Genomic DNA, 25,956 nt, shown 5'->3' with positions numbered 1-25,956 from the left:
TCTGCTCTATGCACTTTTCCTGGACCTGACAAACAGCAAACATCATGTCAATGGTGATGCGGCCTGGGAAAAAACCACACTGTGCCTCAGGTAGGTTCTCCTCTGAGATGCTGGTGATCAGACGGCTGAGGCTGACTCGAGCCAAGATCTTCCCTGCTGTACAGAGAAGAGAGATGCCCTGGTAATTTCCACAGTCAGCTTTGTTGCCCTTGTTCTTGAAGAGCAAGATGATTGTGGCATCCTTAAAGTCTTTGGGCATGTCTTCTTCTTCTCAGATGCTGATCAAGATGTTGTGAAAGGCTTCAAGTGACACTGGTCCTGCTGCTTTGAAAATTTCAGCAGGGATACTGTCCATCCCAGGGGCTTTGCCAGAGCTGGTCTGGCTGATTGCCTTTTTGACCTCATCCATTGTAGGGGGCAGGTCAAGACTGTCTATTGTGGGTTTCTGAGGGATCTGGTCTAGGGCCACAGGGTCGACAATAGAGGGTCTATTGAGAAGGTTGCTGCAACGCTCTCTCCACCTATTGTTGATGCTGTTCTTCTCCCTGAGAAAGGTCATGCCATCTGCAGACAGGAGAGGTGTAGTACTTGGCTTTGAAGGTCCATATATAGCTTTGATAGCACTGAAGAACATCTTGGAGTTCTTGGTGTCAGCGTAGTATTGGACTTCATCAGCTTTACTCTCCCACCACTCATCTTGCATTTTGCGAAGTGACGCATTTTGCAAAGTGCCACATTTCTGCTGTGGCAAAATGATCAGTCCTCAATCTTCAAACGTGATCATTTCAAACACCTTCAGAGCCAGGTCTAGCGGAGACCTGGCCACAAGCACAGAGCGGGGATGTGGCCATTTTGCTTCATTACATGGATTAAAATTTCCATGGGCCAAAATTTGAGCCTGATTCAGGAAAACACAAATACACATTCTTAGGTTTAAGAGGTACTTTCCAGGGGGTGTGGGGCTGTGGGTTTGCAGTAGGGATACAACTGACCTCGCCTGTGGGCTGAGTATGGGTGTAATATCTCCAGTGTCTTTCACCAGTCCCCTGGTCTGCCCAGTTCCCTCACAAGTCACTGGGAAAGAAGCACAGCATGGTTCAGCTCACTTCACCGGAAGTCCTAGGGAAACACACAGGTGAACACAGTAGCAGTGAGGACACAAGAGTGGCTTTGCAGTGTGGATCCTCACACTGTAGTTAGACTACCCTGGGTATTTGTACAGTCTCAAAGGCTGCATCTACACTGGCACAGATCTTCGAAATAGTCATGCTGATGGCCATTTTGAAGATTACTAATGAGGCACTGAATTGAATATTCAGCGCCTCATTGGCATTAGGACGCTTCCAGACGTGGTGCTTCGAAAGCACCGCTTTCGAACACCTGCAGCTTGGTGCGGTCACACGGGGGTCCTTTTCAAAAGGACCTGCACATTGTGAAATCCCCTTACCCCTCAGCTGAAGGAGATTTTGAAATGTGCGGGGTCCTTTCGAGAAGGACCCCCGTATAGCCGCACCTCATTAGTAATCTTTGAAATAGCCATTAGTATGGCTATTTTGAAGATTTGTGCCAGTGTAGCCATGGCCAAAGGATCTGGGAAAGTCTCCTTGCATTTTTTCCATTCTTGTGCATTTCCACAGGGTTTGTGCAACTCTAGCCCTAAGTGCACTGAACAATTATAACATGTGACAAAAGTAAGTATCTAGTCATACATCTCCCTAAGCCCGTTGGCCCTTATGTCTATTTTTGTACTACACTGTGACAAGATCTTTATATCTTCCCCCTAACCCATCACTTGCATTCTTCACAGGGGTATCTTTGGGAGCATAAGAAATGCATTTTCGTCTCCCTCCTCAGCCAGATATAGAGTATTGCATATGCCTCGCCTTTAAAAAACACACAAATGTGCTTATTTTTGTTTTGTTCCACCTGAGGACAATTTATAGACATAGCTAATAGAGAACAGCTTTACTATTATTTACATGTGTTCATTTTTGCATGGAGTAAGAAGTGTTTTTTTTTTCCAGAAATGTTACCATGTCACCTGAACATCAGTCAATGTTTGCAGATAGATTGAAAACAAAAAATTTTTTGATAGATGCTAAGCATTATTAAGCAATATTGTGAATGCTTCCTTACAGTGTCCTGGAGGAGCCTTTACACCCAACATGCAGACAACCAAAGAATTCCCAGATGATGTTGTGACCTTTATCAGGAATCACCCCTTGATGTTCAATCCCATTTACCCAATACACAAAAGGCCATTAATCATTCGGACAGGAACAGACTACAAGTACACGAAGATAGCAGTGGACCGAGTTAATGCTGCTGATGGACGATACCATGTCTTATTTCTTGGAACAGGTAAGATTCATTTAACAGCAGATATGAACAGAATTACTTTGTTTATTTAACTTTGATGTATTTCATTGTAGTTTTTAGTCAACTCCAAACCCCTGTGCGGCATATTGTCTTCACAAATGCTTATTAAAACATAATTATTATATACACAAATATGTCTCAAAAGCTATTATGAGAACAAAAATTAAAAGCAAAAATGAATATTTATTATAAAAATAGAATGTATCTCATGGTTCTCATCAGAAACAAAAGCCACCCTTGATGTGTGAAGTGTATGGTACAAATTTACTCATCTTGACTAACATCTTACCCATGAGTAGTACTATTAACTTCCATGGATTAATGTACTGTTTTACATGAGTAGAAAATGGGAATCTGGCCTTTTATTATTACTAATTATGATCATCATAAGAAGTAAGCTGCTTGTGAAAAGAATGGAAATTGGAAAGAAAGTTTTAAGAGCAGAAATAACAACTTCACAATAATGTAAAAATCTCAAGAGCGTTAGCAAAAAGGGAAAGCTGTGGTTCTAGCTGTTCCATGTTGTAGAGAGTGTGTAAGTGTCACTCAATGATTGCAGATTGTTTCCTTTACAATATGAGAAAGAAAACGCTGCTCTCCATTACACCTACGTGAATCGGTGGTGGTTCCATTCATGTCAGTGGAAAAACTGAACTGATGCCAGCATAACTAACAAGTGTCGTGACCTTCATTACAAACTCTAAGGCTAGAGAATAGTGATCCAATTTACTTTTCAAAAATATTGGAACTTGATTGGAATTGCAGACAACAATTGTGCAGTGGTAGAAAAAATAGACTAAGGTGGCTCATCTAGGTATTGATCCTGAGCGCCCTTTGCTCCTGAAACTGCCGTTGACTTAGTGTGGAGCTGTGCTTATGAAGAGATTGTGGATTCAACCCTCTGATCAACTACTACCTAGGCTTCTTGATTCTATCCATTAGCACAGAGTAGTTTTAAGTAAAAATAAGTTCATAACCGTGTGAGGTTTGCCCTGACCATTAGTCAAGATTGTAGAGATACAGAACTGCTGTGTCTGCCAACAGACTACCAGTTAGGCTACATGGGTTTGGGAATTATACCTTATTTGTTTAGACTCGGGAAGCCTAGGCTAAAAATCTTTCAAATCACCAGACTTTTATGAGGAGGGAATTAAAAGAAACTCTCTCCAATCTTCTGGAAGTAAATCCCCAACCACTTAAGAGCACAGAAAATCTCTGTTGTTGTTCCCATGGCAAACCATCACTGAGTCCTCCCTTCACTACCTCATCATTCATCAGAATGACACTCACCCTCTCTAGTGGTTAGTGCACATCACTGTAAGGCAGTGGTAGAAGATAACACGGAGTTTTGTGAATTGAATTGCAGCAAGAAGTTAGTGAGCTTTGAATCTGGGCATTTCTTTTTCTTGGCTCATATGATGCAACATTAGTTTTGAAATTGCCTTTATATGTCCTGGTTTTGCTTTAGTTGTTACTCATCAGATGACTTAAGAAGCTTTTTTCCTAGCATGTATCAAGATTACGAGTAGGCCTAGTGAATCAAACAACAGCTCAGGACCTTTGGATCCTTTGGGGCTTAATTTGACACAGTAGATGCTACTGTGGAAATCTTTGGAGTAATTTTCATACATCCTCTCCCTACTTATTGTTCACATAGTTGAGCATCAGCCACATCTTAACGGAAAAAAAAATCTTGGTCTTCCACTAACATAGCTTTTCCTTGCCAATTCACAGTTTTTAACCACACAAATACTTTGGCATGCAAGAATAGAGATTTCAAATAAACATTTAAATTTCACTGTAGTTTTTAAGTAGTATTGTTTGTCTAAATGAACGACTTTGAAGCTGTTGATTAGTCACAGTTAACTCATGGGATTAATTCAAACAATTAATTCTGATTAAAAAATTAATTACGATTAATCGCAGTAGTAATCACTGTCAAAAAATAATACAGATTGACATTTATTAAAAATATTTGGATGGTTTTCTTCATTTTCAAATATATTGATTTCAATTACAACATAAAATGCAAATTATACAGTTCTCATTTTAACTTATTTTTATTACAAATATTTGCACTGTAAAAATGATAACTAAAAGAAATAGTATATTGCCAGTCACCTCACAAAAGTACTATAGTGTGATTTCTATCAGAAATGTGAATCTTGCTAAGGTAGTTTTTTTTATTACATAACTGTACTCAAAAATAAAACAACATAAAACTTTAGAGCCTATACACCCACTCGGTCCTAGTTCTTGAACTGCAGTCTCTTATATAAATAAATGTGTTTATATTTGCACAGTGCTTTTTTTTTTAAATTAAAGGTACTGGTATTCACCCCCATTTGGGGTGCAGGGGGGACCCTGCAGCCCTGTGGGTAGGAGGACCCACCAGCAGCCCTGGACCGGGGGGAACATTCATGCCAAGGTGCCAGTACACAGTACCAGCACATACCACCAAAATAAAAGCCCTGCATTTGCAGAAGGTATTTCCTTCCCACTTCATTTTCACCATGTCACCTGAAAGTTAGAACAGGCATTCTCATGTCAGTGTTGTAGCCAGATGCCAGACATGCCAGATGCCCTAAAGAGTCATATATCCTTTCATGCTTCAACCACCATTCTAGAGAACATGCTTCCATGATGATGATGGGTTATTCTCAATAATGATGCAAAGCTTCAAGGACCAACACATTTTTATTTTCATGATCTGAATTAGATGCCACCGTTGTGATTTTTCTTTTGTGGTGATTCAGTTCTGTAGTTCCCACATCAGTGTGTTGCTCTTTTAAGATTTCTGGAAGCATGCTCCACACCTCATCCCTCAGATTTTAGAAGACCTTCAGATCCTTAAGCATTGGGTGGAGTACTGTAGCTATTTTTTAGAAATCTCACATTGGCACCTTTGCATTTTGTCAAATGAAAATGTTCTTAAAATGTTAATGTGGTATGTTATCATCCAATCCTGCTATCACATGAAACGTGGCAAAATGTAGGTAAAACGGAACAGCAGACATAATTCTCACACAAAGAATTTAGCCACAGATTTAATTAATTTATCTCGTTTATTAACTAGTGTCATCCGCATTGAAACATGTCCTCTGGAATGGTGACCAAAGGATGAAGGCCATACAAATGTTTAGCATATATAGCATGTAAATACCTTGCAGTGACAGCTAGTTCCATGCCAAGCACATGACTGTTCTCTCTTTAAGGTGATACTCTGAGTAAGAAGCAGGCAGCATTATCGTCTGCAAATATGAATAAACTTGTTTATCTGAGCAATTGGCTGAACAATATGTAGGACTGAAAAGCAGACTCTAAAGATCTACATTGATTTATTTTCACATTGTTTTATTTCTGAATGTAGCTTTTTTAACATAACGGCTTTGTAAGTTCATCTTTTAGACTAAGAGACTGTACTATGGTGCTTGTATTAGGTGGCTTGAAAAATATTATTTCTAATTTTTTTTACATAAACTTAGCACCGTGTACTTTGCATTTGATGTTGTAATTCAAATCAGTATATTTGAAAAGGTAGAAAACATCCAAAATATTAAAATAAATTGTATTCTATTATGCTTTATCAGTGTGATTAATTGCATAATTCATCACAATTCTGTTTTCATTGCGTAATAAAATTGCACAATGGGGAGTGCTTAGCAGGAGGAGGGATAGTTCAGTGGTTTGCTCATTGGCCTTGTAAAACCAGAGTTGTGTGCTCAGTTTTCGAGGAGACTGCTTTTAGGGGTCAGGGCAAACAGATTTAAAAAAAACTGTTAGACAGTGGTAGAAGATACACAGAGCTCAATATTCTCTCAAGGTCCCTTCTGGCTCAATGAGGCCCGTATATCTCCATCTACCATTAATTTTAATGGCTTGACATCCCTAGATTTTTTTCCACTGGAGAAAAAAACTGATAAAACTAATTAATAAGCCAAGCCATATAAGTCCCCAGGCAACACAGTGTACATGTTATACCAGCTACAAAATATGTAGTAGCAATAATTATGAATAATATGATGCATTTATAGAGTACCTTACATTGACCAATAATGATACTTAGCTTTTCAGTGTCTCTTTCTATATGAGGCTCTCAAAGCAATTTACAAACTTTATTAAACTGAAACTCGCTGGTAATATCATGCATCTGACGATGCAGGTCTTTGCCCACGAAAGCTTATGCTCCCAGATATCTGTTTGTCTGTAAGGTGCCACAGGACTTCTTCTTGTTTTTGAAGATACAGACTAACATGGCTACCTCTCTGATACTAATAATATCATGGATTTTAATGATGAGCATTAACTTAGGGTCCAGTCCAGTTCCCACTGGAGCCAAAAATACTCCTGGTGACTTGAAGTGAGGGTTGAATTATTATTACTACTATGTTATTGCTATTGTCATTAAACTCCATTGAGGGAGTAAGTTCAGGCAACCTCATTTTATAGGTTGGCTAAGCATCACAGAGAGTAGCTAAGTTACTCACCCTGGCTACACAATGAGCAATTTAGCTGGCTATATCTGTTTGGTTTTGTTCTATAATCTACCTGCACATTGTCTGTTGTGGGACAATTCATGCATTATAGATAAGCAAGGGTGTTATTTATTGATTTACACTTGTATCAAAAGGACTTTTGTGGTCCCTTTTGATCCTTCTGAGTGCTGCTAGCCCTGTGATTCTATGATCCTATGAAATCCACTTTAATGTGTCATCTCAAAGACTTAAAATTAGAGCCCCCAGCTATTGAAAACAACGAGTTTGATGATCTGTGATATATGCTATTTATAATTTTTCTTAATCTGTTGGTTTTGGGTGTTGCAATTCATAGGTGGTGCAGAGAGTCCTAAGAATGGCTTCATAGCCCTGCATTAAAATAAACAGATATGACATAGACACAGCACCTCTCAACTCCTGTAAATACAAATGATCATTTCTGTCGCTGAAGAAATATTCTTTCCTCTTTTCCTTGGCTCTGCTTTCTCTGGGGCTTGGGAGGATTCAATAAAGATATTAACGGTCAGAAGAAATGCCGAATGGGTTACTTTTATGTTAGTTTGTCCTGGCAAATGTAAAAGCCACATGGTGTAACACTTGATAATTTTTCAGGGGCCCTGAGCCCCTCAGCAGTGGAGAATGGGACTTGGCACCTCATGACAGTCGGTCTCTGAAGGTGAGTTGCTGTTGCTGAATTGAGATGTTGCCAGTCACGTCTGTCACTGTCAGTGACCTGTCTCATGCTGCAGATTGGAGTGTTTTATGTCTTGCCAGATGCAGAGTGCACGAAATATTTAGCTTTCCTCTGCCTTCTTCAGAGCCTCAGTAATAAATCAGTTCCCGAGTGCAAGTGAACAATAACAAAAGTAGCTCTAGGAAGCCTTGTACTTTTCATCATGTAGCCATGGCACAGGAAGGGTACAGAAAACCATGTCTTTTTTTACATCAGTGTGAACGAATGCAATATTGCCTTTGCGCCCCCAGCCAGGCATGTCAAGCTTGCTGTGACTGCTCCTTGGCAAGAACTAATTTCAGTACACTACTTCTTTCTAGGCTACATGACTAGTGACATGAATCTCATAGACGGATATTGTTCTTGAAACATTGCACACAGCTTTTCTTATGATAAGGATCTGGCATTTACACTGTAGCCATGTCTACACTAGCCAAAAACTTCGAAATGGCCATGCAAATGTCCATTACAAAGTTTACTAATGAAGCACTGAAATACATATTCAGTGCCTCATGAGCATGCGAGCGGCTGCGGCACTTCGAAATTGACGTGGCTCACCGCCGTGCAGCTCGTCCAGACGGGGCTCCTTTTCGAAAGGACCCCACTACTTCGAAGTCCCGTTATTCCTATGAGCAGTTGGGAAAAGGAGCCCCATCTGGAGAAGCCGCGCGGCGGTGAGCTGCATCAATTTCGAAGTGCTGCGGCCTCCCGCATGCTAATGAGGCACTGAATATGTATTTCAGAGCTTCATTAGTAAACTTTGAAATGGCTATTTGCATGGCCATTTCGAAGTCTTTGGCTAGTGTAGACGTAGCCTGTGCTTTTCATCCCGAAGAACTCCAAAGCACTTTACAAAACCTGGCAAGCTGATGTGAAGACGTGACCCAATGGGGATCTCTTTATCCACCACTGAAAGGGAGGTGCCTGTGGGGTGAAAAGCAGCAACAGTTAAGCAGTAGACAGACAAGTGTAGAATACCTTATCATTCCAACAGAAACCAGGGCTGTACTGAGCTCGGTACTCTGTAAGTACCTATTTGCATATTTGACAAGAACAATAAGGCTAATTATCCTTTCTTCTAAGCAATGGGTAAAAATGTCCCCTTGGTCAGAACCTTGGATTTAGATCTCTTCTTCACTTTCTCTGCTTTTCTGTTGAGGCCTGTGCATGTCTAATTTTGAAGCTCATAAAGCACTGCATTTTCCTTGATTTTAATTTTAATGACGTTACTCCATGTTCCAAGTTTCCAAATTTTCCATTTGATCCACAGTGGGTTGTTTTCTATTACTGTTCTAACAAATGTAGTAAAGCAGCATGTGGGCCTTTTTTGAAATTAATATTTATTTTTTAAACTTGCCACCTACCTCTTGCACTGCCTAAGTCTTTGTATGGAGTACACCAGATTGCACGATCATGAGACTCTGCACGTTTTCTTTATTTTTGTTAGTGTTAGGAAAATATTTAAATATCTGGGTCAAATTCAGGTACATTCCTTTTTCACTGGCCATCCTTAAGAATTTTCTCAACTCCTGTAAGACATGATGTTGTACAGCTTTTGAAATTGCTATTGTAAAAAAGTGTTTTAGATTTCAGGGTGATTTCACAGTGTAACTTGTGCTGTATGCATGTGGTATTGTCTCCAGGGTCTGATGTTGTGTGTGCTTGTTTGGTGTTTCTAAATATCTTTCCTTCTCTTGTTCAATTGTTTGATCCCTTCATTTGAAAGACTGGTTGCATTTAGTAGTTTCAGAGCATGAGGTTAAAATATGGATACCACACATGTGATTAAATCCGCAGAGCACTTGCTTTTATAGTGTTCCATAATGGCTGTCGTTTTGAAAGACAGCCCTTGCTAACAATAGTAACATGCAGTAATGGATTAATCCGTAATATGTAATGAACTACAGATGGTCACAGGGCCTGATAAGCCAGGAAAGCAAGACTGCCTGCCTACCTGCCTGCCTCCCTTAAAATTACCCATTTGAATTTTGTGTTTGAACTCTGGAAAGAGGTTTATACAACAGTGATATGAAAAGAAACTTGTTTCCCCCAGTCCACTCAGGCCTACTGAGTGAATCAGTCAGAGTGTAATGGTGATCATCTCCTCCAAAGCTTTTTTTACCATTACAGACATTTTAGGAATTTCAGATTCACCCCAAGGGCTATATCCTATATCTATATCCCTTCTCAATCCTTACTCTAACTTGCACTGAGTTTCCGGGTTCTGCCTGCCAATGGAGTGAGCAGATGCTGAGTGAAGATCTAATACTTAGTCCAGTAATTGTTTACACTTACACACTGCTCTTTAGGAGAGACCCCAAAGTGCTTTACCGACTGTTCATTAAGTTTCACAGCGAGTCTGTAAGTTGGATAAGTATTATATCCACTTCAAGGAGGAATAAACTGACATGGAATGGTTACGTGACTGTAACCAAGCATCCAGTGAAACTGTGACAGAGCCAGAAAGAGAAAGCCAAGAAGGCCTGACTGCCAGTTCTTAGCTTTAACGCTTAAGCAGCACAGCCATTCCTCTCAGAATCTCAGAATGAAAGGGTTCCACACAAAGAGAGTTTAGACATTATAGAGAACATTTTTTGTAGCGTTCAAGTCAGCATAATCCTTGTGAAATGTACCCAATCAATGACCTTAAGACATGAGTTGACAGACTCCATTTGCCCCTGGAACAGGTACAAGGAGCAAAAGCAATACAGGTTTTTTTCACACTGCCCCACCGGTCTTCTTCATTCTTCAGCATCCTCAGTGGAGGAAACCGCTACATAAGATGTTCAACAGGGTAGCAGTTAGTGTCAGCTGTGATGGTGGTTTTGATGATGTGCACAGCCAGTCCTTTGATCTGTCATTCTTTGTGGAATTGTTTGTTTGTTTAAGTCTTTCTTTGATGTTGGCAAGACTGACTACAATGGTCATTTTGGAAAAGGGTGGTTGGTGATAATTTGGAAAGGGAGATGTAAATTTAAATCTCTCCCATTGAATCTGCTGTATTTCAGCCAAATGGCTCTGTATGTGATATCGCTATTCTTTCGTTTTACCTCCTTCATTATAAACTGTGGACCAAGTCACTAGCTGGTGTATGCAGGCGTAGCCCACTTGGCTTCTTCAGGAAGCTGCTGTTTTTGCACCACTAGAAAACATTACGTTATGTCTTTATCTTTTCATTCACACGATTCTCTTCCATTTCTGTGTGCCATTCTTCACAGTATCAGAGGGGTGGCCATGTTAGTCTGTTTCCGCAAAAACAGCAAGAAGTCCTGTGGCACCTTATAGACTAAAAGATATTTTGGAGCATTAGCTTTCTTGAGCAAAGACGAAGTGGGTCTTTGCTCATGAAAACTTATGCTCCAAAATATTGGCTAGGCTATAAGGTGCCACAGGACTTCTTGTTGATTCTTCACAGTCTCACTCTGTTTCCCACTGAAGTGGGTCTGTCCCACGAAAGCTCATCACCTAATAAATTATTCTGTTAGTGTTTAAAGTGCTACTTGACTGCTTTTTTGTTTTGCCTACTCTATGCTTCATTTCCAAGCCTAGAGGTTGTTGGTGCTTTCTTCTCTTTTTATTTACTCTTTCCAGTCCCTCATAAGTGGATTGTGATTCTAGTAACATATGAGTTCAAGTCAAGGTTTGGAACCTGTGTCATTTGGGAAGGTTTGGCATGGAAGACATTGCATTCTCTCCTTCTTTATTCTTTGTATTATGGTTGTCCATAAATTCCTGTCAGGAGAGAGACCTCTAGTGTGCTGAACACTGTACAATCCCAGAGGAGGGCATGATACCTGTTGAAATTAGTGTGAAAAACAATAAGGCCGTTTCTACACAGGCCACGTCCTTCAGAAGTGGCATGCTAATACAGGGAGGGAAAGATGCTTATGAGGTGTGGATGCCTCATTAGCATTTTTCGCTCCCTGTATTAGCATGCCACTTCTGAAGGAAGTGGCCTGGGTAGAAACAGCTGAGAGAGGAGGGAAAGGGAGAATTGGGTTAGTAATAATGAGATCGTATTTTTAATTAGGTTGACTGGAGTCATAATGACAAGTTTACTGAAGTCAAGTAGAGTCTTTACATTGACTTCAGTAGGCTTTGGATCAGGCTTTATTTATGGAATTAAATTGTTCCAAATCATTCAAATATTTGATTTACATTTGGGATTGTGTATTAATTACATAGATTACTTAAGGATCCCCAGTTATAACTTTGAGGGTTGGTAGGTTCTTGTCCCAAGATCAGGCCCAGTATTGTTTGAATTAGTCTATAGTTGAGAACCCCAATGTGCACAGTTGCAATGCAACTGATACATATCACCACATCATCACAAACCCCAGGGCCAGAGTAACACTGAGGCCCTACCGAGAGCCAGCAGCCAAAAGGCAGGAAATAAAAGCAGAAGCAAAAATAATAAAAAATTCCGGAGGAGTGGATCATCAAAGAACCCTACAGTTAGTGGTCCAGCCCTGTAGTGCTGGTGCCCAAACTGGATGGCATCATAAGGTTCTGCAACAGCTTTCACTAACTGAATGAGATATTGCAGTTTGATGCATACCCCATCCCCTATATAAATGACCTAGTGGACTGTCTGGGTGAAGACGGGTACCTGACAACCCTAGACCTGACAACTAGGTACTAGCAGTCTGCCTGCTGAAGACACAAAGGAAAAGATGGCATTTGCTACACCAGAAGGTCTATTCCAAAATAGTCTTCTCATGTGGTCTACATGGGGCCCCAGCTACCTTTCATCATCTCATGAACAAGCTGTTACACTCCCATGCCAGATATGCCACTGCCTATCTGGATAATGTGGTTATCCACACCTCAGACTGACAAACCCACCTGAAGAAGGTAGAGGCAGTTCTCAATACCTTCAGGTGAGCCGGCCTTATGGCAAAACCTGCCAAATGCACGGTGGAGAGTATGGAGGTCAAGTATCTTGGCTATATTGTGGGAAAAGGTTTGGTAAACCCCAACTAAATAAGTTGGAGGCCATCCAAATTGGCCTGACCAAGGTGCAAAAAACAAGTTCAGGGATTCCTACATGTAGTGGGGTATTACTGGTGATTCATTCCTCATTTTGCCACAAGGGCAAATTGTCTAATGGACAGAGTGAAGGCCTCTGGTCCTGATCTGTTTAGATGGTCTGGTACAGCAGAGACGGCATTCACAGAGCTGTGGACTACCCTTTGCAGTAACCCCATATTAATAGCCCTGGATTTCACCAAAGAATTCATTCATGCAAATGGATGCATCTGAGATAAGTTTAGGGGTCTTGTCCTATTACAGATGATCTGGAAGGAAGAATACCCTAACCTCTACATCAGCAAGAAACTTCTTCCAAAGGACAAAAAAATATGCAGTTGTCGAGAGGGAGTGCCTCACCATTAAGTGGGCCATGGCCCTACTACCTGTTTGGCTGAAGATTTATCCTCATGACAGAACTTGCCCCTCTCCAATGGATGCAGCAGAACAAGGAGAAGAATGCAAAGGGGACCAGGTGGTTCTTATCGCTCCAACCTTTCCATTTTTTCATATAATGAAGAGCAGGGAGCCCTTATGGCAAAGCCAATGGTTTATCACGTGTACTCTGTCTGATATCCCAAGTTGCCCAATCCTTTGGTGTTGAGCAGGGGGGAGGGATGTGTGACAGACCCAGACCAATTGGCTTCAGTAACTTGATAGAAGGCAAATATGCAGGCTACTGAATGAACATCTTTCTGTTCCCTGAGTGACCAGGGCAGAAGCTGATGCAAAGCAATCAGAAGTTTGCTGGAGCCAGTTACGGAAGGCCATAAACTGGAGCCAATTAAAAGCTTGACAGAAGCAAGTGAGAGTGGATAATCAGATCACCAGCAGCCCATTAAGAACCTGCTATGGCCAGTTTAAAAGGCTTCCCTTCAGTGAAGGCAAGGAGCTAAGGAATGGGAGTGAGAAAGTGCACTGTGAAAGAGCTGGAAGGACATGGTTAGGTAACAGGAGGAAGGTCCCGGGAGGGTTTGTTTGGGGAAGTGGTCCAGGGAAGGTTAGTGGAAAAACTACCGGTTACTACAGCTGTCAGGGTCCCTGGGATGGAACCCAGAGTATAAGGTGGTCCTGGTTTCTTCTCCAATCCTCCCCACACCACTATAGAGACAACCCTCCTGGAGAGGGTGGGGTCTGAGACCATGGAGAGGTTTCACCCCAAACACATTGACTAGCCTATGATAAAGGTAGCTCAGTACACTGTGACTCTTGCCTCCAGAAAAAGGGAAGGACACTCTACTAAGAGTCACAGTGAGTCTCTGTGGCTTTACATTGCATAAAATGCCTTGAAAATATAACAGGGCGTGTAAGTATAGTAGAGCAGTCAGGGGATTCATTATGAATGGGGAATGTAGCTGGAGACAGGGATCTGGCCTGTAATGTTAAAATAAAATTGAGATAAGAGGCAATACATTGAGATGGAAATGGGAAATACTGTGCCCTGTATAATATAAAATAAAATATTTATAAAAAAATGCCCTGTTTTATCAAGGTTTTGCATCAACCAATGGTACAGGAACCCAGATTTCAGGTGTGGAGTACCTTAAAAGGACACAAGTTCCTGAATTTGTGTGCTCATATCAGATCTCAGTAATGTAAATGGTAGTGTTGGTCTCCTTCTGTAAGTTGCCATTTCAGCATCCCTTTTCAAGATATCTGCTTTGAAGACCCATTTACAATTTTAAATGTATGACCTGGCTTGCTCCATAGCTGCAATAAACTTACTTTTGAATGGGTCAGATCCATACCACATGAGTGAAGGTAGGAAGGATTTCTGTGAATGCATGTTTGAGTATTTTGCATGTTGTAAATGAAGCTTAGAGGACACAGGACAGGGAGTTGAGAGTGTATTGCAAAATTCATGACAATTAGCAACTCTCCCCCACCCCCATTCTTGCCTGATACTGTATTTCCTAATATTGAGGAAACAAAGGACTTTGCTGTGAAGGTTGGTAAGGAGAGAAAGTAGAGACAGACTGTGTGTACAAGCTATACATACTCATGATTGCTTGACTGGCTTTATAGCAACTGCCGTTGGCCGCTGTGGGAAGACAGGCTACCGGGCTAGGTGGACCTGTGGTTTGAGCAGTAAAGGTTGTTGCCTTATCCACACACAAATACAATCTTCATCTCAGCTCCACGGAAGGACATGCCCCAGTACACTGGGAGTTTAGTGATTGCATAGGTCTGGCAGCCAGTGAGTCTCTTTCAGGTCCTCACAGTTCTGCTAATGTCGGCAACCTGTCCAGGCCATTAGTGTACTGTCAGAAGATTTTGTTTCAATAACATTTCTTTGGAAGTGAGTAGTTTATCATGTCACCGTATAATGAGGACAAATGAGCACAGTCTACAAATCCTTATGAAATATTCATAACTAACATTTGCTGGGCACATGCAGTTGATTGCTATACATTTTAAATATCTTGGCTGCTTTAGTTTTCTTGTTTTAATGTTAAAACCCAGCAACATGGTTTAGGTGGTCAGGATTATTATACATGAGCATAATTTTTTTTATTTTGAAGCCAAAGTATACCTTTCTGCTGGCCTACACTGGGAAAATGATTTTAATTATTTACAGGAACCAACTTACTTTCTAGCTCCAGCAATGGAATTTAGTCACTGACCGTAAAAACAAAATCCAAAGTCTTGCACTTATGCTTTTCTCTGTTAACATCATAAATTTACTGATGCAAAGCTCTGATCACTCTGCTGTGGGGAGAAATGTGTGCATGTGCACACATGGCAGCTCTAACATTTTATTGACCTGCTCAATTCAACATTATTACTGAAACTCTGCAAGACAAAAGGGGATATATTTTCTGGATTTTACTCCTCTGTGACAATATAGAGCAAAATAGGCTTGTTACAGTCAGTCTGAATTCTAGTCCTGCTGACAAGAGAAACCAATAGTCCTTTTCCCACATAAAGCAGCTGCACCTAGAAGGGGTGGGGCCAAGGAAAGAAGAGGTGGGGCTTGAGGAAAAGAGCCCTACCGCCATGCACAGAGTGTCAGCACATCTACACAGCACTCCGTAGAATTTCAAAGAGGCCTGGGGGCAATTGCCCCATTTGCCCCTATCCCTGTCAGCAGGCCTGAAGAGATGTAAATAGTGATTTCCCCCAGGGCTCTATACTGTGACCAGCCCTATTCAACACATTAGTAAAAGAGCTGGAAAAAAAGGTGGTAAAAGTGAGGTGGTAAAATTTGATTTAAAATGATGATATAAAACTACTCAAGATTGGTAAGTCCCAGGTAGACTGCAAAGACCTACAAAAGGATCTAACAAAATTGGGTGACCGGGCAACAAAATGTGGATAAATGCAAAGTAATGCACATTCAAAAATATAATGCCATATAGAACGATGGGGTGTATATTAGCTCTTACTACTCAAGAAAGATGTCGGCGTCATTGTGGATAGTTCTCTGAAAATATCCACTGGATGTGCAATAGCAGTCAAACAAAGCAAACCAAATGTAGGGAATCATTAAGAAAGAGATAAGATAGAAAATATAATATTGCTTCTATGTAAATCCGTTATGTCCACATCTTGAATACTGCATATGGACGTGGTTGCCCAACCTCCAAATATATATATATTGGAATTGGGAAAGGTTCAGAGAAAGACAACACAAATATTATCAGGATGGTATGGCTGCCATATGCAGAGAGAGTAATAAAACCGGGACTTTTCAGCTGGAAAAAGAGATGACTAAGGGCGGGATATGATAGAGGTCTATAAAATAATGATTTGTGTGGAGAAAGTAAATAAGGAAGAGTTATTTATTCTATCTCATAAAATAAGAAATGGGGATCACCAAATGAAAATAATAGGCAGGAAGTTTAAAACAAACAATAGTAAGCATTTTTTCATACAACACCTGGATGGAAAGTAACTTAAAATTTCTTACAGGTACTATTCTATTGCAACCTGAGTCCCTGACGCTTTTTAAATAACTCTTTGCCAGCTTTTCCACCACTTAGCCAGATCTTGCCAGAGCTGTACACAAGGGAGTACCCACTTATTTTCACCTCAGCACAACACACAGTCAGCTCATGGAACTCCTTGTCATAGGAAGTTGTGAAGGCCAAGACTATGACAGTTTTAAAAAGAAGTAGCTACATTTATGCAGAAGAGGTCTGTTAATGACTATTAGCAAGGGTCAGCAGTAATGGTGTTTCTATCCTCTGTTTGCTAGAAGCTGAGAATGGCTAGTAGGGGATGGATCACTCAATGATAATGATGACCTGTTCTGTTCATTTCCTCTACGGCGCCTGACATTGGCCACTAACAGAAGACAGGCTACCAGCCTAGATGGAACCGTCGTTTGACCCAATATGACTATTCTTGTGTCAATCAAAAAACAAAACAAAAACAAAAAAACAGAATGAGCAAAGCCTATTCCCTATATACCCCTATTGCCTGTTAGTATGAATCATACTAGAAAGATTTATTACACATAGATTAAAAATCAAATACAAGGTCATTAGACTCATTACAAGACTAACTGGATGAAGTTCTGTGGCCTGTGTTTTAAACAGAGTGATCAGACTTAGATGATCTAACAATCCCTTCAGGTTTATAAATTTGTGAATTTATGAAAATAATTTCCAACCTTCTCTCCATTATGCTTTTTGTATCTACTTTTTTTCCCAATTTTGGTAAGAATTCATGTTTTCTGCCTCTGTGTTCCAGATCAAGGGACTGTACAGAAAGTTGTTGTTCTACCCACCAACTCTTCTGCAAACGGAGAGCTAATTTTAGAAGAACTGGAGGTTTTTCAGGTTTGTCTTGCACCTGCTTTCATTCCTCCAACATGTATATTCCCACAAGCACTTGGGTCTAAAAGACTTTGGCAAGGGTGACTAGCTTTTGATAAAATATTGGCTAAATTATCAGAATGTCATCTTGATGCCCTCCTACTGAAGGAAATAGAAATATGGTCATGTCTAGTGTACCATGGACTGTATATAAGCTTAAATAGTTTCTTTCTGCATTGAAATGCCTTGTTTTTTTATTTTGTTTCTGTCTGTTTGTTTTTAATGCTGTCATCCTGGCTCAAAGGATTTGGATAATGAAATTTTTTAAGAGGTTATGTTTTTCTGGCTGCCAGCAGCAGACTTTTATCATTGGCATCACATATTGAAATGGTAGCCATTTGCAGCTGGGCTCTCTGTTTTCCTTTCTTTCCGTTTTTGTTAACTTTGATTGTCTGATAAGCTTTCTGATTATGAGCCTTAGATTTGAAGCATACTGATGTTGTTTTTGCTTGGTCCAGTTCTTTAAAGCTGGACATCAGTGGAGTCAAAAAGCTTTAGATCTAAATCACCTTGAGCTGAAAAGAGGCATAAACGATCAATGGAAAAATAATAAAAAATTCTCCGTCAGTCATTCTATCTGTGTGTTAGAACAATGAGGACTGGTTCACCCTGCTGGTGGAAGCTCTCTGAAATTTGTAAGTGGACTGCCAGGTGCCAGGTAGACTCAGGGAAAGAGGCAGTGCTCAGCCACAGGCCTCAAAGGGGCTCTGTGCGGAGCTGCACTGTGCCTACCAGACTTCAGCCTCTTGGGCAAACGGTTTGGGCAGCCTGCTTGCTATGATGGAGCTAATCTGCAGCATGGGCAGGAAATGATGGAGCAAGGTCATGGCTCAACCTCCTCCCAGACCTCTTTGGGAACACACAGGCAGCATACCCTATAGACAGAGATCCGCTGTGCAAGGAGATGCCATCACTGCACATCTTTTTAAAGGCCCAACCTAACCCAAGTTCGACAGTCCCTTTGTTTCTCAAGATGAGCTGCCTGTGAACTTAATGAGCCTTGTTAGGCCTTATGTGGAAAACTGAGACAATTGTTTTCCCCAAAAAGTGCACATGAATCATATTTTAAAGGACTTTCTCAACAAAAATACCAATTCCACTGATAGCAGGGGAAAGTCGACAGGGAAAACAGGGGCTCAGTCCCCTGTTTGGACTTCTCATCACATGACATTCCATCCTGAACCCTCAAGATCATTCTAGCATAAGTTCTAGGCTCCAGACACGTGGAGTTGTGCTGGGTCTTTATTAACGAATCTCACAAATCCAGGGGACAAGGGTTGCACAAGCTTAGTGTTACTAAGGGCACAGCCTAAGTAAAGCATGTGCTAGTGCTGTCAAGTATTTTATTTTTGAAAAGCAGCTCTAAGAGGGAAAGTGGAATCTGAGACCAGAAGTGGCATTTGATGGATTGCAGTGAGAAAGACGCCTGGAGCACAGTTATTTAATCTTGTTTCCATGCAAGATGGAACAGGCAGAGAGCACAAATCGGGGACATTTTGATGTCTGTGAAAATGAGGCACTGATAGAACTGTGTGAAGCATGGAGGGAATATGGACTTTATGCTTCCCACACATTGACATCTGCAAATTGACTACCATTAGACATGAACTGTCAGCTATAGCCGCATTAATCTGGCCATTTACCCCTTACAGCTATGTAAGTATGACTCATTTCTCACCTACTAAACTTTTACTGCGCGACTCCTAAGCCCTCATGCCTGCCAATGCACCTTTCTTCACCTCAGGTATTTATGTCCCCTATTATCATATCATTGGAACACCCCATAATCCTTGCTGTGTCTATCCTCATGGCATCTCAGTGACACAGAGAAGTGCTATTATCCCCATTTTACAGAATAGTACCAGAGAGGGAAATGTGCTAGTCTATATACTATCACAAAAAAAGCAGTCAAGTAGCACGTTAAAGATTAGCAAAATAATTTATTAGGTGAGCTTTCGTTGGACAGACCCACTTCTTCAGACCATAGCCAGACCAGAACAGACTCAATATTTAAGGTGCTCCTTGATTACTGTTTTTGGTTCTCTGTGCCTTAAATATTGAGTCTGTTCTGCTCTGGCTATGGTCTGAAGAAGTGGGTCTGTCCCACGAAAGCTCACCTAATAAACTATTTTGCTAGTCTTTAAAGTGCTACTTGTCTGCTTTTTGTTTTCATTTTACAGAAGAGGAACTGAGGCCTAGAAAAACCAACTGACTTGCACAAGCTCACGCAGGAAGCCTCTGGTGAAACATGGAATTGTACGCAGATTTCCCAGCTCCTAAGTGCTCAGTTCTGTAGTGCTACAAGCCCTGTGTGCCAGTTCTGTGCCCCTTCCAATCTCTGAACAGCCCCTTGCTATTCCAGCCCTGGGCCTCTTTGCAGGTCTCCTGGCATGCTGCATTTTTAACCCATCTCTTGTGATTACTGTATTAGATCCTTGATCCCCCAAATAATCTCCTATAACACTGTCATCCATCTGTTGTGAATGCTGTACCAGATAATGATTACCATTACTGTTGCCAGCACTGGTGTCATTAACTCTGATGAGAAGGATGGATTGTTTTATTGTTTTAACACAGTGGATACACTAACTTCAGAGGGTGTTCTTTAACATTCCATTTAACACAGATAATAAAGGACACCAAAAACGACATATGAGTAGTGTACAGTATTCACTGAGTACTCTGTGCAAAAGCAAAAATTCAGTAACACAACACATCATTTGTAACATTGGCATTTCTCGTTGATAATCTAAAACCATGTGTTGGACAGTAACCAAAGCTTATGCATCATAAATACGGTGTAGAAGAAACATTAATTCTCCTTGTCCAGATCATGTGCTAATTATGTCTGAGCTGTTATATGATTCCTGCGTGCTGTTGCCTTCCAAGAACAAAGAGAGTGATGGTTTGAAAACACATGCTGCCTCTTTCTAATGGGAAGGCTGCTCTTAAGAGCAGTTCAGCCAGAAGTGTGAGAGAACTTGTTAATGTGACAGAGTCAAGTCCAGAGGTTCATACAACCCATATATTTACTGACTCCAACTTTGGTGTTTATGTCGTATGTGTTGAGTTGTGACAGAAGATGATTAGGTGTGAATAACATCCCATCAAGAACCCGGAAAAGAACAGTTTATCTAAAAATGTCTGTGGCTTACAAAAAGTTAATGTTATGGCATCATAAAGAAGACATATAAATGTGATTTGTCTTTCAGAATAATGCTCCCATAACAACAATGAAGATTTCATCTAAAAAGGTAAAGAAAAGTGGAACACATTCAATGGTTATTACTCGATGATGGAATTAAAGTTCTAAAAAAGGCTTTGATGCACCATACTAAATACAGCCATACAGATCTTCAGCATGGTGCCACTGACTCCTTGTGAGCACTAAGGATATGTCCTGCATCATCAGGACAAAATCCACTAGCACGTGGTTCAGTATTGGTTATTTGCAATTTATGAAATGTCAACAGTACAACTAGAGAACAAAAAAAATTACCATATGAACACTCACATCACCATCCATAGGCTGAAGCTACTTGTCTAAATTATTCATTCTGGGTTGGCAACTATAAAAGGAGTGGTATGAAGCCTCTGATGAGTTTGGGTCTGTCAAGCTAATGCATAATGGATATTTTAATGCAAATCATAATATAGTGACGATGATCACAAGATCATCTCTGTATGCAGAGAGACCGACAGACTCACTGGGCCCCTAGGTAAGGCAGAGGAGAGGGGCCCTGTGCCCCTGGAAGAGGCAGAGTCTCAGGTGGCAGATGCAGGCCTGGCACTAGCCTCCCCCAGGAAGCCCTCAGTGCAGCCCAAAGCACACCATTCAGGGCTGTGGTAGCGATTCGCAGGGTCTGTGGCTCCAGTCACCCATGTGGCTTCATAGCAGCAGGTGGGAGCCCCAGACACTTTTGAAATGCTGGGCCCGGGGCAGTTGTCCCCCTTGCCTCTCCTGTTGGCAGGCCTGGTTGTATGACTGCACAACCACAATTCTGTATTCAAATGATTTAAATGTATGGATCTGTGCCCCAAACTTTATCAAATTATTAATTAATCAGTTGCTATTTATGAAATTAAACTCAGTGAGATTTGCCAGCATTATGACAGAGATGGCTTAGGCCACTACAGTTCAGATCCATGGTTTATGTTCACTTTAAGAAATCATATTCAGCTGAATTTTTGTTAGAACCAGTCATTTTGATCTGGATTCTGACAGCTTCACTCAGCTTGAATAATCCTTATTCCATGAGTGGTCTCATTGATGCCAGTGCCACCAGTGGCCTGGAGTAAGGTTCTGTTTAAGGTAAGAGTCTCAAAATCAGGTCCATAATGATTTCTAAGATTTGTGTTTCTGGATTTCCTGCCCTAAAGAAATCCAACTAGCAGCTTTGCCTAATATTTCTTAAGGAAACTGTATGCAGAGAAATTAGCTCAAATACTTGATTCAATAATCCTCACTCAATCAAAACCAAGCCCTCAAAGCCGAGTTAAGTTAGCTGACAGCTGCTGAAGCAGGAAAGAATAATGAAACTCAATGTCCAATAAACCATGCTCCATAATGGTTTTAAGTGTTTTCTAAAAGCAGATGGTAATGTTATAGGTACATTAGCCCAGGATATTTCTATTTATTTTGGTTTGGGATCCTTTAATGTCCATCTCTTGGTTTTTAGTTAATTCCAAAATCATAACTGAAGGCTTTATGTATATGTTAGCTAAGCTTCTGGGTGAAGCACTTCCTCTTGGCTCCACATCTGAAATCAAACTTCCCATTGCCTTCAACAGCAACAGCTGTACGTGAGCTCGGAGGAAGGGATCACGCAGGTGTCTTTGCATCGCTGCCATGTCTATGGAACAGCCTGTGCTGACTGCTGCCTGGCCAGAGACCCTTACTGTGCTTGGGATGGCAAGTCCTGCTCCAGGTTCTACCCAACAGGCAAAAGGTGAGGAGTCTGAGATCTGCAAGAAAGGTACAAGACAGAGTTTTACATGTTGTCATGAGTCATACAATATGATAGTGGAAGGGGATTTAGTTGGCATCATTGCTGGCGTCTTTGAAATTAATACTGACATACCTATTGCATTTGGCATGGCACAATGACTGAAACTATCTGCTATCAACTTTCATATATTGTGAAATAATTTATTCTAATTTTAATGTAACAAGTCTCCTCGGGTACACAATACGTGCACCAAAATGAATGGTGTTACACTGAGGTAATGCTGATGTGGGGAATGGAATCAGAATCCAGAGATGCCTTTGCTTTTGTTTAAATTTAGTTGTTTACTGAAGATGGAACCATCACAGTAATCCCTTTCGTGCCTTACTATGTCCAAGAGTGTGTCTGGTGCATTACATCTTTATATTCTGTATTTCTGCTCATTGAAAAGGGCTATTTAAAGGGAAATTATTTGGTGAGGAATTTTATAATGAGTTATTTTTCATAAAAAGCACTGATTTCTTGACACCAAAACTATTCACAAATCTGAGTCGGTTTCAACAAATCTTCTGACTTGAAAATGTTGGACTAAAAAGTTTGGAAATTGTTGAAACATTCCACTTCAGCATTTTGGAAACAAAACAAAAATAATAGATTCTGTTTAAAAATTTGCTCTTAATAAGCCAAAAAAGATTAAAAAAGAAAAAAATGAAATCAAAACACATCATTTTTACAACTTACTGAAACAAATATTTCAGCTGACATGAACTGATGTTTTTTTAAAAAATTAAATTTGCAAACATGTCTGAGGTTTTGACTTTTCAGCCCCATTCAGGATGGTGAATATTTTCAAGCTCTCAAAAATATTCTCGGGAGAAAAAGACTGTTTCCCACCCTGTTCTGGGAAACAGGCTAATACAGGCAAATTTCATGACTATATCAGACTCACTAGATTTGATGTCAACATGAGGTTCACTAAAGAAGACATAGATGGCTATTTGTCTTTAATTTACAACAGACAGTCTCTAGTTTTCACTGAGCTAATGGCACAAACTCTACTTTTCATGCAAAATAGCAGCCTCACACCGCTTCTCCAGGGAAGTATTTAATAGAAGAAGGCTGTATTGAGGTCTTATGTTACTTGGGCTTTGCTGCCTGCATAAATGACAAGAATATCTAATAAATAGTGTGTGAAAGAAATATTATCAAAGTAAACTTTTTATTACAAGTGGGGTCTTAGCCTCAACTGTGCAGGAATGAAAAGGGAATGATACCCACAGCCCCCTGTGTAACCTTCTTGCACCACAGTCATAGGTGCAAGGAAGAGCCCAGGGATCTGTATGCATGGTACTTCTTCATTTGCAGATATCTGGAGAGATGACAGAGAGGGATGGGAAATGAGTGGAGCCTCAGCTCCATCCCCAAGTGAACCAGCCAGCTAATGAAGTGCCAGTAGCCAACTGCTAATATCTGGCAGCAAAAAAGGGAACAAAAACAATTTGTTGGACGTCTCTTGGGTTGAGGCAGTTACAGGCCACCCTTTATAAGAGCTAAACTCATAAAGCACAGCCTAGTTCTAAAAGAATGAAGTATATTTCATGCTGCAGGTCTTTGTGTTCTTTTTATTTTTGTAGTAATAAGAGTAGTACTTTCAATTTACAATGTTCAAGAGTCACCATTTGTCCTCTGGTCTTCACAAAAGGTTCTTTGACACACCAAGCAAATTCAAGCGGGGTGGGGAAGATGACGAATGCTCAAGGTGCTGGTTCTAGGTCTCTGATTTGCAGCCCACCAATAGGCAACGCAATGTAAAGCTGTCAAGAGATATAGGAGAGTGGAAACTCAAGCCCAACACTAGTTTATAATTTTCACTTGACCTCTTTTCATTTCTACCACACAGAGCCATGTTATTTCCACAAGGTTTTATTCTGCTGCTCACATTTTGTTTGTAATGTGTTTCTTATTGTGGACCAAAATAAACACCAAAAACAGTATGGAAAACAATCTGTTTTTCATAAGCAAAGGAAACAAGTTGTTTCTTTATCTAAAGAAACAGCTTGTGCTGGAGAAAACACCAGTAGTTTGAGCCAAATCCCCAAGTCTATACAGTAGTATATTTCTGTGGTCAATCTTTCTCACCACTTCTCTGCCCTCTGTGTTACCACTTTGTATCATCCCACACAACATAATCACAACACACCTGACTTTTTTTTAACATCCTGAAAACACTCACAAATATATCCTCCCCAAACAAACGTTTCCACTTGTTATTTCTGGGTAAATAGTAGTCAGTCAGTATAAAATCACTTGATTAGGTTAGTGGCATGTGAGAGCAGCCTCTGAAAGACCACAGAAAATTATGGTTTAATGTAAATATTTTTCTGTTCTTGTGTTCAGACTTCTTTGCTATTTTCTCTCTCATCTCTAGATCTCTCAGGCCATGTTATAGTGCTGCAGCATTTGTAATATGGAATACTTAATGCAAAGGAGGACAGAAAAATCCTCAGCCACACAACACATGCCTGGTTTCAGGTTTTGTTGCAAATTCTGAAGTCAGGCAGAAGAACAGACAGCTATCTACCAAATTTGTGTTACGATGACAGATGAGAATTCATGTGGATAAAAAGTTATAATAGGATAAAACATGACCCTCTGATGAGCCCAGAGCAAGTCATAAACATTAATGACTGAAAATTCGCAATATCCGCTTGAGGCAGAGTAGTATGATTCATCCAGGTCCTCCGACTATCAGGAAGTGGGGACAAAGTGTGATTTACTCATCTGTCCCCTCCCCTCATGAGCCAGGAGTGAGGGGCACGTACACAAGCCGTGTATTTTCATCTTGCTTCCTGACAGTCAGGGGAAAGGGAAGAAGCGGAAGCAGCATCCCAATATACAGAGCTGTTGCACACTCCCCTCCCCACCAGTCCTGGCTGTCAGTGTTCTGTGCTGTTATTTAACTGTAATATACCCCTACATGTCTTCTAAGAGCTCACTAATCAGTGTAAGTGTTGGTAATTCTGCTAGAAAATATTGACCTCCTGTGGTCAGGCAAATTCTCTTTTTTTGGCACTGGTCAGATCTCGAGGGTTCCAGCCTATAGTGTTTCAACTTGTAGTATATAATTTGGTGAATGGTTTGTTTTATAGCATGGCTATTTTAGACTAATAGTTTGTAAATCTCAAATATTGTAGGCGGAGTCGTAGGCAAGATGTGAGACATGGGAATCCTATGACTCAGTGCCGAGGATTTAACCTGAAAGGTACTGTGACTGAAATGATTGATGAGAAGATTGAACCCTGAAAGAGCATTTGAGCTTTCCTTCATGTGACTCACCATCACATCAGCCATGTGGTTTACTGGCAAAGCAGCAAAAAAGCAGTCATTTTCCAAACCTGAGACGGGTTTGTTGGATTTCTAACAGCCTTTCCTTCCAGTTTATATGAAATGTTGCCTCTGTAGAATCAAATTACATGAGATATAACAGAGTGTATGGCAGCAGTGACTGTAGTCAGCTGGTGGGAAATCATGGATTGTTCTATTTCCCTCCACAC

General features: G+C 40.6%; 1 protein-coding gene across 2 annotated transcripts in view; it reads left to right on the top strand.

Annotated features, from left to right (window-relative positions):
• SEMA3C (semaphorin 3C) overlaps window positions 1-25,956 on the top strand; it is a 179,918-nt gene that overhangs the window by 146,960 nt on the left and 7,002 nt on the right. For both annotated transcript variants that reach the window (XM_075017383.1, XM_075017382.1), the window contains exons 12-16: window positions 2,139-2,361; window positions 17,332-17,420; window positions 20,669-20,710; window positions 22,248-22,405; window positions 25,597-25,664. In XM_075017383.1, coding sequence (XP_074873484.1) covers window positions 2,139-2,361; window positions 17,332-17,420; window positions 20,669-20,710; window positions 22,248-22,405; window positions 25,597-25,664 — 580 coding nt within the window. The remainder of the gene's footprint in view (window positions 1-2,138; window positions 2,362-17,331; window positions 17,421-20,668; window positions 20,711-22,247; window positions 22,406-25,596; window positions 25,665-25,956) is intronic.

The sequence above is a fragment of the Carettochelys insculpta genome, chromosome 1, assembly GCF_033958435.1.
Source record: "Carettochelys insculpta isolate YL-2023 chromosome 1, ASM3395843v1, whole genome shotgun sequence".
In the NCBI taxonomy this organism is placed as follows: domain Eukaryota; kingdom Metazoa; phylum Chordata; order Testudines; family Carettochelyidae; genus Carettochelys; species Carettochelys insculpta.
Note: the sequence above shows the minus strand (reverse complement) of the source record. Positions and strands in the feature narration are given on the sequence as shown.